General features: G+C 37.1%; 1 protein-coding gene across 3 annotated transcripts in view; it reads right to left on the minus strand.

The window, feature by feature from the left end:
• Positions 1-314: 314 nt before the first annotated feature.
• The window catches only part of Hem (Nck associated protein 1 Hem), a 46,300-nt gene continuing 33,328 nt past the window's right edge, over positions 315-13,286 (minus strand). The window contains exons 20-24 of one of the 3 annotated variants that reach the window (XM_071582549.1): positions 10,061-10,081; positions 5,755-5,839; positions 5,447-5,664; positions 5,241-5,330; positions 315-1,425 (exon numbers count right to left, since the gene is read on the minus strand). In XM_071582549.1, the coding sequence (XP_071438650.1) occupies positions 1,312-1,425; positions 5,241-5,330; positions 5,447-5,664; positions 5,755-5,839; positions 10,061-10,081 (528 nt within the window). In that variant the 3' untranslated portion in view covers positions 315-1,311. Of the gene's footprint in view, positions 1,426-5,240; positions 5,331-5,446; positions 5,671-5,754; positions 5,840-10,060; positions 10,082-13,286 lie in introns of all 3 variants that reach the window. The other 2 variants (XM_071582548.1, XM_071582550.1) reach the window with 2 other exon arrangements.

Here is a 13,286-nt window from a genome sequence, read left to right on the forward strand (position 1 = left end):
TTCGGAAATTGTTTACAGTTTTATCCATGTGGATGGTTGACTCGAGGGCTCGTCAGACTTCACAGACTCCCGCAAGAAATGTTTGAACTTGCGAAAGTTAAAATGCTTGACTTAAGGCATGCTCACTAAAAGCATCCTTCAGCATGCAGTGAGTTTCAGCAGCAGTCCCCTTCAGCTTGAAACAGAACTTTCTGGAAAATCCATTGGATTGCATTGGAATATAAACCTTTACATTTGAAAGGCTCAAAAACTTTGGGGCCCCTGTAGGACAATACAATTCTAATACTTTTACCAAACAACCAAGTTTATCAATATATTTTCTGTATTGTGAAATTTATTTCAAGAGCTATATCATATACAATTTCAGTTATAATAAATGATACATAAAACAACACAATAATTATTATCAGGACTTTAGTTACAATAAACAACTCCTTAAACTAATGTCTTGTAGAAAACACCTTCAAATCTTCTATACTCCATTGGTGGCAGAGAACAGGGAATTGGATTCTACAGATATTTGGAAATGGAAATAAGTTAACCATACTTCATTTGGATACATGATTCATGGATTATTCAAGTCTTCTCAATTAAAGGCTTAATACTGCATCGACTGAAATAGAAAAGAGACCCCAAATGGGTTCACACATTACAGTGTGTTTGTGGAGGGAGGCATTCAAGGATTGAGGTAATTATGGCATCCAAGTCAGATCATTAAAAAAATAATTCTACCTCAAACTAACAACAGAAGCTGAGAAAATGATAAATTTATTTATGCAAGACATATTTCTGAGGGAACTTTTGCGTTACGAGCATACTATTTTTGGTTGTATGGTACTTGTCACATTGCACAAGCACATTCTTAAAACTAGTCAGATCATTACAAAATTGTTTAAAATATTAAGGCATATATATGAAACTTGATGACTGCATTGCCATAAATAACCAAAATTTACTTCATGCTTTACTGACTGAGTCACACTGTGAAAGTAAAATGCACAGCATAATTGCCATCTGTTCCATCTCTATATTTGCTTCACATTGGAACCAATATTTTCCCACAAAATAGCTTAGGGTCAACAGGACAAATAATTAGTTTTAATTTCCATTTGAGCTCTGTAAAGACTCATTTCTCAACATTGACGTGCATTTAAATACAATTTTATAGGCGAGGAAAAAAAATGATCTTGATTGAGTCACTAAAATAAATGTTAGGAAAGTTAGTACGAATATAATCCTCATGTAAACATTTTTGGAATCTGCAAAATTCATGTATACTGGAAGAGTTGAAGCCATTTAATTTCCAATGCTTCATCCCTGGGAATGTTCTTGCTTGTACACAGCATGGTAGGCATTTCTGATGAGTGCGTATGGGAAACAGGACTCGAGCAAGTCCATCGTCAGGAAAGGAGACTCCTGTACAATCTGTGAAAGCGAAACACATACACTGAATCAGAAAACATGGAGAGCACATGAATACATCCATTTTCTCCTGGGCATGACAGGTGGAGAGGGTGGAATTTAATCTTTGCCAATTCTGAATGAAATATTATACAATTTTTGTTCAATCACAAATAGCTTTGGTCCTTATGAGAAACAAAATTGCACTTTTCCGCAGATTTCTTGCAACGTACCATGCGTTTCAAGAAAATTTTTGCTCCTTTTTAATATTTTAAACAATCCTTTCTTGTTTGAAGAGTAGCTATGCAAAACTGTTCACCCATTATGCCATACGTAACACTTTACAAAACTCCATGTAAATTTAAGGGGAATTATGCAGCAACTGCATTGCTTAATCCAGGAAATTATTGATTAGTACCAAGTTTCAACTATGCTAAATTGGTAGGCCTTTCATTGCCAACTTACAACTAATTTGAACTATGAACAGGTATTTGAAATATACCTTAGTCATAAGTCCAGGAATGCCTATATCGGTGTAATCATGGCGTTGTATATTTGCTTTATACAGGAGAGAGGAGAAGCTATCAACCAATTCAAATCAATCAAACAATTATATTCTCACACACTTTGAATGGTACACACATAATGTATTTTTGGCTTTTGGACACCAGCAATCCTACATCAGGGAGGAAACTTGGTCAGTAGCTCACAGTTCATCCAATTTCACAGTCATTCATGGCTAATTACTGTTGAAAAATGAACAATTTTGAGGTAATTATTGGAGTTATCTGGTGAGTCACTGGACATTTTCTCTTATGTGGTACGAAGATTCAAAACTGACACGTAATTCAATGAGCAGGAAGTCTCAATAGACCATCATTATTCCAAAAAACTATTAACTTATGCAACACACATTTCTAGGAGGATAGATTAACTTATTCTGTAAAGGAAATATATTTAGGAAATATGATGGTAATTGATGTGGCTGACTATTCATGCTTGTCTGGCTGACAAAGGGGAATGGCGGCAGAGTGGGAAGAATGCTAAGCGACTGACTGACTTGGAGGCCCTGGTTTTGATTCTGTGTGATGACTTTGGGCACCCCAAATTTCACCCTAAGTTTGAAATTTTTTAGGCGTCAGATCTTCCTAGTCCTACAGACACAGGAAAAGGAGCTGGCCTCCCTTCTACAGTGAATGTGTGGATTTCACATGCTGCACAGGGCTTAGCATGAGGTAAGCCATACCCTTGAATGATGTCCACCAATCCAACCTCTGGGTTCATTATTGTGCTTTCACACCTAGCTGTCCAAAGTTTTAAAACCATTGCCAAAGTTTCTTTCTTCGTACCATTTATTTCTGAAGGCTTTTAGAACACGATCAAAATGATTTGCACACAAACAATAAACTGATATGCCCATGAAAATTCTTGACACTAGGAGAGGCCTGGATAACTAGCAGTATGGAAGTAGAAGTAGAAAATCAGATGTTTACCAAGCAGAACCTGAGAAAAATGGTGGCAAATACCACAGAATTTCTTAGGGATGTTGTCCCAGAGTTAACGGAATTTAGGGGAAAAACTGTCGGATGGGGGCAAGTTTTTCGTTCGTGAGAAAAGAGTAAGAGAGTTGGTTGGAGAAGAGGACAGATTGCAGCAAATATGGCATATTTTAGTGAACATTAAGATGGAGCTGGTGAATTTCTGACAGATTTGAAAATACAATGTGCACAGTAAACTCAGCAACATTTCAGTGCAGTCAATTCTGTTCCTTAGATTGCTTTGAATGATTGAGAATAATATTTATTTTCCATTGTAAATGATTGCCCTGATCCCCTGAGATCACCTATTCCTCTTTATATTTCATGAAATGGTCTAGGCATCAGCTGTAGTTGCTGGGAATGAGGGGTGACGACATCCAGTGTACGTGCAAGATTGTATTTTGGAAAGAGTATCCCCATTTCCTAAACACTGCCTTCCCACACTGCCTCTCCCTTCCTCACCCTCACTCTTTCGGGAGGCATGTACGAACAGTGCGGGTGCAAAGGATTGGGAGTTGGGATGAGGGCTAGATGGTGCAAGCACGCATGTTGATTTTATTTAGGTTGTGAAAATATATCAATTTATAAAACTGAAATGTGAAGTGATCCATGCAACCCTTCCTCACGCTTTCCCTGAGTGATTCTCCAGTAGGTCCCTTAGCGAATTGACAAAGGACATCAAATTTAATAAAACTTATTTACGGCAGGTGTTAGGGAGGCAAACGAAAGGAGAAGAGGAGGATATTATAGTGCATGAAGACTCCCACTGTCACCAATGGAACCACTGCAATCTTTTTGGGCAACTTTAAAGAGAAACCTATCGAATGGCACTTGCTTTTCTACCTCCTCTTTAGGATTATTTGGAAATATAACATTACAGTGTTGTTAAACCAATTCATTATTCACATTGTTACACTCATTCAGTTAAGAGCCATTCAACAAAAGTTTACACTGTTTCCCTCTTTTACACAAAATGTTTTCACCACATTCTGTGAAACACTACGGTGAGTGGCAAGGAGGTACCTATGTAATTATATTTTACACAAAATAGGTGATCAATTGATAACTAGCTGGTATTGCTATTTGCATTAAATAGTTCCAATTGCCATTTGTGAGAATGGAAACTTCAAGGTCTTTGATAACTGGAAGAGGACAGATGATAAGTAGGTCATATGGTTGCAAAAATCCCGAAATTCAAGTGTGGCATAAAAAGATGTGTTCTGGATATCCAAATATTCCACAAATATGGATAGCAGGGATATATGTATAATGAATGAAGAGAACTTTCCATGGGGAATAAAGCACACTCAACATTTTTAGTCAGGAGTATACACAATGTCTTCTAGCTTTTTAGTCCCATGAAACCATATTTATTTGATTCATCATTCCAAATTATGAATGATCATTCTAGTAATTGTAAATACGTATTTTCACTCCTTTTGGGAGAGAAGAGGAAATTAAGGTTTTAGGTAAAAGTTTTCAAATTAAATAATCATTCAGAATAAGGTCATTAATTTAACCCCAGTCATGCTGTGCATTAAAACCTTTCGAAATTCAGATATAATACGCTCATATTCACATGATACTCATAAATGCACAGATATCAGCAGCTATTTCACAGCCATACCAAGTAACTAATAAGTTCATTCAATACGCTTGTGAAGGAATGTAATACTGTAGGTGCTAAAAAAATTCAATTTTCTCAAAATCCAGAAATTTATTGGACAGAAGTAGTCGGTTGCCTGCATTAAAAGCACCTATTTTTACATTGTCAGTGAGATAAAAGTGGCATTACCTTTTGTTTATCTAAAACATGCGAACAGTTCCTGAATTATTCACTGCAAATGGGGGTTCAGTCCACAGTGGATCATTCATTGTCTGCAGCACTGAACAATTCACTCAGTTCACTGTAGGAGATATTTCCTCAAGAACTGATCCCTCATGAACTACCCATCTCTAATAAGCATAAAAATTAAGAAATAACCAGAAAAAACAATTTATGTTGGAGCCATTTGGTTTCTGAGTACAATTTATCTGAACTAGAATTAAAAGCTCTGTGAATAGTTGCAACATAAGGTTAATGGAATAAGATTCAGATCACTTATCAAAGGACATTATTGAAAATAAATGCCTCTGTTTATTACCAGAATATAAGACAGCAAATGTTGGAGACATTTTCTCTAATTAATAAATAAAGTTACCATAAATTATTCCTGGTTTACCTAATTGCCAAACTCCCAAAAAAATATTTTTCAAAGAAATGTATGGCAAATGGGACCCAGGGATTTCTCTCTGCCTTACCTGATCAAGTAGAAGGTATACTGATTCCCGGTTCTTAATTACATCTTTATCAGCTTCTTGGCCAAGTCTTAGCAGGCTGGAAGATGCAAGCTGTGAGTCCAATATAGAATGAAAAAATATCAAGGAACAATTTACTTCCATTAGTAAAAATCACAAAATTACTACAGAGTAAGGTATCTGAGAAATTACATCCAAGCACAATTTACCGCTAGAAACTCCTTCATTCTGTCCTCAATGTCACCTTGACCACAAATGGTAAACAAGGCACCAAAAATATTATTCACAGCTGAGGCCATGCAGTGAATGTTGTTGGCATGACCCTCTAATGAGGCACGGTAAAATGAATTCTCATTTCGTGCCAATTTGGGAATGGAAACGGCAACAAATACCATTAGCAGGCATGCCAGCAGGTGCTCATCCTCATCTGTTTCTAAGGAACAATAAAAAAATTGAGATAATACGAATGACACTTTGATACAAAAAAGTTTCTAGTCATTTTTTGAAGTTTATTCACCATTTTTCTGATTCTTCAGAGCAGAAACAAGAGTAGGATCAACTTTACAGCTTAATCCTGCCGCCGAAGCCATCTCACACACAACCTACACAAAAACAATTTATGAAACAGTTATTTACATGAAATATCCCTTCATCCAAACAGGAGATTAAATGCATCTGGGAAAGCACAAGCTATGTCCGGACTGATCATTTAGGCGCCTGAATCACTCGATTTAGGGTTGATGCCATCTTGAAGGGTGTCCAAACTCATTAGGCAGCGAGAGGGAGCAAATTTAGGTGCCTATTTTAGCCCCTGGATTTAGGACGCCTGAAGTGTAGCTTAAAACACACCATATTGCAATCCCATAATTCCAAGTGCCAGAAGCGAGACACCTAGTAGAAGAATAAATGCCATGGCGGGAGTGTATTATACATGTTGGTCACAATAACATTAGTTATTTCCATGAGAGTGTACACTTCTACTGGTTGAAAAGCAGAGGGCTTTATTCACAAGAAGTTGGAATGAGCAGAGCTTTCTTAAGGCAAGAGAAATTCGGTTCTCTTCCACATGAATGTAGTTTAATTCTCGTAATAACTTTATTTAATCAAGTTATTGGATGCAGATATTTGAAATGAAGAGGTAAGAATATATTTATTCGTTTGGTGCATCATTTCATGGCTAAGAACATCGTCTTTGTCATCATGTTTGTTTCCATGCCTTTTTTGTGTGCTTACTTATTCTTATTTTGGCATATAAACATCACGGAAAATAATCTTCAAGCGTAATGTTGTGTTTGGAGAGTGTAATCATTTAACAATGCCCTTAGTAACAATATAGCTGTCTTTATGAATCCAACTGGTTAATCATAGGTCATTTGCTAAATCTTTGCAAAAGGAGTCACTGTTTAACAATGCAAGCCCACAAAGTAATAAAACCAATAAAAATGAAAAATCACCGGCCAAAACTAACTGTAGGATAAATATTTGATTCATACTAAGCTTAACTTAAAAATATGAAACATTCAGCAAGAAAAGTACGCATAAATATAAATGAATAACACACAACACAAAGCATATCTTAAAACAATTAACAAGTGAAAAATTACCCAGGAGTAAAATACCATAAAATAAGATGAAACGTTTAAAATTATTGAAATGTAATATGTACCATCTGACCTAATAATTACAGCAAAATGTAAAAACAGTTAATCTATAGAGTTAAATATAGACTGCCGAATGAATTGTAAAGTGAACTACAAACTATGCAAAAACCATTACATGATTTTGCAACTGCATGCAAAAGCCCTTGTGTGATGGTCGAGGTACGGTCAGTAATCTTAAAGTGTCATTGTACATAAAGAGCATTTTGCCTCATATCTGTTCTTCTTGTGTATGTATGTACGTGCATTATATGAGTGGCCGCTGACCAGACTTGAATGTTGCCACCAGGACAATTGCCTAATTGCAACGATATAAATTCTTAAACAATAAAAATGTTTGGATAAGCTAACACCTCAAATATCAATATATTTACATTCGAGCATTGTCTGTCCATCCCTTATTCTTAGCTACATGGAATACATGGATGGCAGCACTACTGCGCAGGGGGTCCAAACTCAAGCTGCCTTTTCATTAAATGCCTTACATTTAGGCACCTAAATGCATGCTCCCTGATGCCTTACGAGTCTGGACACAGCTACAAAGTGCACTCAACAGAGTGTAATAAAAAGACATGTCACAAAAGTTCGTGGGCATGTGGGGAGGGTGAAGGTGGGCGGAGAGGAGGTGGTGGTGGAGCAGAAGGGACTGCAAACACCTTTCAGGCAGAAGATCTGTTTTGCTCCCGATCAAGCAGCAGATGGAGCGGTATATTGTTGGTGGTGGTAAATCTTGGCTGTACTCACTCCTCGTTCAATCAAATCATCCAAACCAGCTGAGGCCAGGGAGAATTACGTGACCCACCCAACTTCTTCAAGCGCTCAGCTTTGCAACAGTTAGACACAACTCCCTAACTGACTTCTATGCTAAACATCCATCTTTCCCTCTTTCCCATGATCCCAAATGTATTCACGCCCAATGTTTCAAATTGTCTATTGAGCACCAAATTAAGCCTTTGTGGCAGCTACATCTTTGTCTTTACGTATCTCAACAGATATCATTGAAAGTTATCACTACAACTACTCTTAAGTACCAGCAAACAAATATTTATCTAACATAAGAGATCGAGTCAAATTTAAAAATAAAAATTTTGATACGAGCATCTTTTGGGAGGAATGATACAAATATGGAGATGGTCACTAATCAAAAGTGGTATAATAAATAGCACATTAGGTAATGTGGGAGTATGCCACAAGGTTCACCAATAAATTTTAAGACTGACACATCGGTGACTTTCTGCAAAAGAGGAAACAAAAGTTCTTCAACAAGACCGCCACCACAAGAGTAGAGACCAAATCAAGTTCCCAGGAGAGATGGTTCTATAACCTCATCCATAATTTGCAGACATCAGAATTACACAAAGTGTACCAAACATACTCAAGGTTTTAACATTGAGGGGTTCTAGGAATACTAAAAAGTCCTGTTAATACGAACTTCGTTAACTATATAACCAAAGTAAGAAACCAAATTAGACAAAAATGCTTAAGGAAGAGGTTCAAATAGATGCCAATAAATCCTAGGAGATAAGTTTGAGATTCAAAAATAATATCAGAGATCCAAGAAAGGAATAATTCTTCTTTGGAATTGTTCTCTTGCTTGTAATCTGGTGTCAGAAACTAAAGTTGGGAGGGGAACATGGATGGAATTCCATCCCAATTCAATTTGAAATTTAATTTGGCCCTGGTTTTAATTTGATGAATAATTTTTAACAAAAATCTTCAATGTTGAATTTACAAGTTATTAGTCAGTCTCAATTCCAGCAGCAATATATTAATTGAGCATTGGACTTATAATAACTGCTAAAGCACATATGAAATCTTAAAAGGTTTTCCCCCAGGTCAGATGGAAAAACTGAAAAGACTTCATATACATATTAACCTGGGAAAATTTTAATCTATTTTTACAATACCCTTTGTACTTGTCATGTATTTCACCTCCTGGGAACTTTGGTGAAGATTTGCCAAATATATTACTTGCATGTATTCACACAGCCTCCTCCTCTATTGGCTTTCAATTGAAACTATTAAATAAAAGTTAAATTAATTAGAAATCAAAGCATTGCACTTCAGCTACTCAGTATGGTCATGCAGCATGCAAGAATGGTTAATGCAGACAGATAACAGCCTCAGCCTCAGGGTGACACAATGAATTTAGATTCATAACTTGACTGAACTGCATTGAGCTATCCAAAATAAAAGGCAAGGCAGGCCAGATCAAGCAAGGAGATTATTTAGCTTCATTCAGACAATGCCAACCTACAAGTGGCTCTTCAAAGCCAATATTTCATTGCATCATATGGCTGGGAACAACCTGACCGCCCTCCATAGAGCCCTACTCTAGCACACAGTCACTATCACTTGTTCACTGGTTCTTGCACTTGAAAAAGCATCTACGTGGTCAGCAGTTGTATCATATGATAAGTACCCTTAATATTGGAGGAAATTATGCTCACAAGTAGATTAAGGTACAATCTTTCATATAAAAATAAAATTGTTAGTGAATGCAGGAGTGAATTCATTAACATCAAAATGACACTAGCTTAAAAAAACATGCCTCATATTTTCGCACTGTTGCACATAGCTTGCATGCACATCCTCCTACCATGCATTACATTAATGGTACTGTATTTCTCTGAAGACATCCACATGAATATCCCCATGGCATGACTGAATCAAGGTTATATGTAGTTATAAAAAGGGTCTGATACAGGCTAGTTTTGAGTTTCCATGAGTACTGTGGTTTCAGTACATTGTTTTGTTGCTTAGAGCTTGAGTCACAGTATAAGAAAGTAACAAGTAATCATGTTACCTTAATGGATTAAGGAATTTTACTGCATCAATTATGGAATTTGACTTGAAATCTGATGTAGAAAATTATAAAGGCATTTTTAAATATTTTTTATTGGTATTCTACCAGACGAGGTGGTTTTGGATGGACATAGACTACTACTACCAGACTGAATTAGTTTTGCATACACATAAATAAACGTATTATTCATATTCTCAAAAATATGAGCCTTTAAGAAGCACCATTCCTTGGGGGATAAGACAAAAGAGGTCAAAATACATTCACTTCAAGCTAAAATACATTACATGACAACCACAATGAAAATTGCCAATGCAATTACAGGCACACATACACATAATATGAGAAAATTTGATCCTGACCTGCAGCTTAGGACTCTCAAGCTTTGCAATGGAAAGAGAAGAATGAGCAAATTAGTGAATGAGCACAATAGAACACAAAAATAGGATGTGAACTCACATGTAAGTGAACACACCATTTCCCCAGTCAACAGTGAGAATGATTCATTCATCTAGTTAATTCACACCTTTTCAACTGAAAAAATAATGCTCCCGAAACGTCTTGCATCCTATTTTAAGTGGTATGATACACTTTTCTCTTAAGGGAGAAGTATAAGACAAAAGTTGTATTTGAAATAGCTGTCAAATTTAAATTCAGTAAATATCCAAATATGAACATTAAAACAGCAATCCCTTTGGCAAGAAATCAGTTAGCACCAAAACTCCACATTGGGTAATGAACAATTATACTAAGAAAGGAACGTATGATTACATGTTTATCAATGAAGTGGTCAACATGACTGTGTTAACTCTTATCAACAAGATAATACCCAGACCCTTCAAATATACTGCTCAAGGTTTACGCAGTAGTGATATTTTGAAATATGAGGAGTAGCCAAACGAAAACCAAAGACCCACCATAATACACAGTCCGCGCGAAAGGTGTCAACTTTGTTGTTACGCATCGATACTGCCATCACTTTGGTAGGAGAACTGCTAAGTGATAGCTCATAGGCACACATAGTTATGTCCTTGTTCTTGCGTGGACTGGTCTAGTGTGTTTGTCCAGCTGCATAAATGGAGGCAATCAAAGAATGGTAGAGCTGCAGTTTGTTTTCTGGTAGCAGAGGGTGCTGGAGTATGCAAAATTCATCGTCGCATGTCTGCTGTTCTTGGGAAACACTGCATGTCCCTGACAAGTGTGCACGAGTGGCACAGGAGATTCCAAAAGGGTGCATATCACTCCAAGACGATGCGCACCCAGGTTGGGTCCATCGTGCCACTGCCCCTTACGTGATACGGTGGATACATGTCCTCATCCAAGAAAACCAACCAATCACAGAGGTAGGAGTTGGTGCTCAGGTCGGCATTAGCCATGCCTCTGCGCATGCCATATCAAAGACCTCTGTTTGTCAACTTCCTCGAGCATGGAACCACAATCAATGCACAGTGCTATGGACACTTTGCTGAAACTGTGATGTACCATAAAGTCAGAACCTCCCTGAATGCTGTCGGATGGAATCATCCCGTTGCATGATAATGATTGCCCCCATACTGCCAATCTGATGAAGTCGATCGATTTGCTAAAAAACACTTTAACATCCTCCGTACAGCCTGGATCTTTCACCTTGTGTGATTTTCATATCTTTGGCAACCTAAAGAGAGATATTCGTGGATGTCGGTTTCATTCGGATGAGGAAGTGCAAGACTGGGTGCAGTTGTGGATTGGCCAGGGACCTACCTCTTTCTACAAAACTGGAATTGATCGTTTCATCTCCCAGTGGCATTAATGTATCGATTAAAAAGTTATGTCTTTTCGTCATTACTTTTGATGAAAACCATTCCATGGTCACATTTTAGCGGGTGTTAGGTTTTCATTTGATTTCCCCTCATACAGCACACATTCAAGAATAAGTTGAGAAATGTGACTTATTAAAGCCCAAGGAAATATATATTCCATGGAGACACAAAAAGTACATGGACTGTAAATGATGCTTTGTTGGTGACACAAAATAAGGCAATGATATTTTGTCAGTATGCCAGAACTAATTTAATAATAAGCATTGGTAATAATCACTATTAAGAGTGGTCGGTAGATCAGATTAGGTTTTCGTGGGGCTCATTTACTTGGCACTTCTCCATTTTCAGGCCCCAACACTAAATAATTACTCCGACATCTGCATTATAACAAACCTTTTGACAATTTAACGTACTTACTGCCGAACTTCATTCCATTCAACATGCCTATCCTTTTCTTGCTCCTTCCTCACTTGCCTAACAATCTATTCTTCACCACAGTCTTCAACACTCCATTGCCAATCAAAATGCATCTATCTTTCCTGCCTCCTTTCCATTTCTCCCAGAAACCTTTTCTCCTCCTCGCTTACCACGCAAAGCACTTCCTTGTTTAATGCTTCTTTCACTTCACTCTTATAACTTTCATTCCCCTACATGCACGCATCTCAAAAAAATCCAAAATAAGAGGCATATTCAAAAAGTAAAGGTCGTTTGGTCATAAAAATACACACTTGAAGGAAAAGGTTTTTATAGGCATTTTAGTTTACTACAAAGCCACTTCATTTTTCCACATGACCGTCGTTTACTTCTAGGCACTTTTCATATTGCTGCACCAGCTTCTTTAATCCCTCAGCACAGAAATTCCCCACCTGGGAATTGGATCAGTTGATAAAGGTGGTCTTGAGTCCCTCATCTTCTTCAAACCATTGCCCACCATGCCACTGTTTTAATTGCAAGAAGAGGAAATAGTCGCCAGTTGTGAGGTCAAGTCATCCATTCATCTAGTCGACACATGCCCAATAATGCTCGTCCACATTCGAAATTCTTTTCTGGAACGATTGCAAGCACAGTGTTTCAACCAACAAGAGGAAATGTTTCCGCCAAAGCACTAATTGTTGATCTGATCCACTTGTTGAATGATTTCATTTTTCCAGATACTGGACCAGCCATTCCACTCTTCATCATACACTTAAGTGCGGACATTTTTGAAGCCTCCTCGCCATTCCTTTCGACCTTTCCTTCACTCATTACCGTAGATCCATAACCTAAGCCCAACTTACGAAGAATCTGAGCAGAAGATTATCCTTTGGCATGCAAAAATTGAATCACAACATGCGTTTTGCAACTGGCAGGAGCAAATCTTTTTATAGACTTTTGTTATCTGCATTAACCAATAGCCGAACAACTATTGAATGGCTGAAAAAATTACTTCAGTGGCTATAGAAACAATTAATACATGGCCTAGTGGGCATAAAACTTAGTTCAACAACAGCCCTTACTCTTTGATTATTACATTTGAGAATAAACTTCAGGAATGGAATTGTTAAGATTCTGGAATTAACCAATTGTTATGAAAAAAAATTAAAGGAGAAATGAAGACACACTTTATTGAAAAAGAAGCACAAGGACTCTAATCTTGCGAAATAATCTGGATAAATTGAAATAAGTGAAAATGAAAATAATCTTTATATAAACCTTTACATTCTCGTTCAGTTCAACTGTTTTGAAATACTCAAAGGATTCATTTGAAAATACCATACATTCTAAGAAGTAAGATGCTACTTTACTTCTC

The sequence above is a fragment of the Hetaerina americana genome, unplaced genomic scaffold (assembly GCF_022747635.1).
Source record: "Hetaerina americana unplaced genomic scaffold, ioHetAmer1.1.p SCAF_119, whole genome shotgun sequence".
NCBI lineage: Eukaryota > Metazoa > Arthropoda > Insecta > Odonata > Calopterygidae > Hetaerina > Hetaerina americana.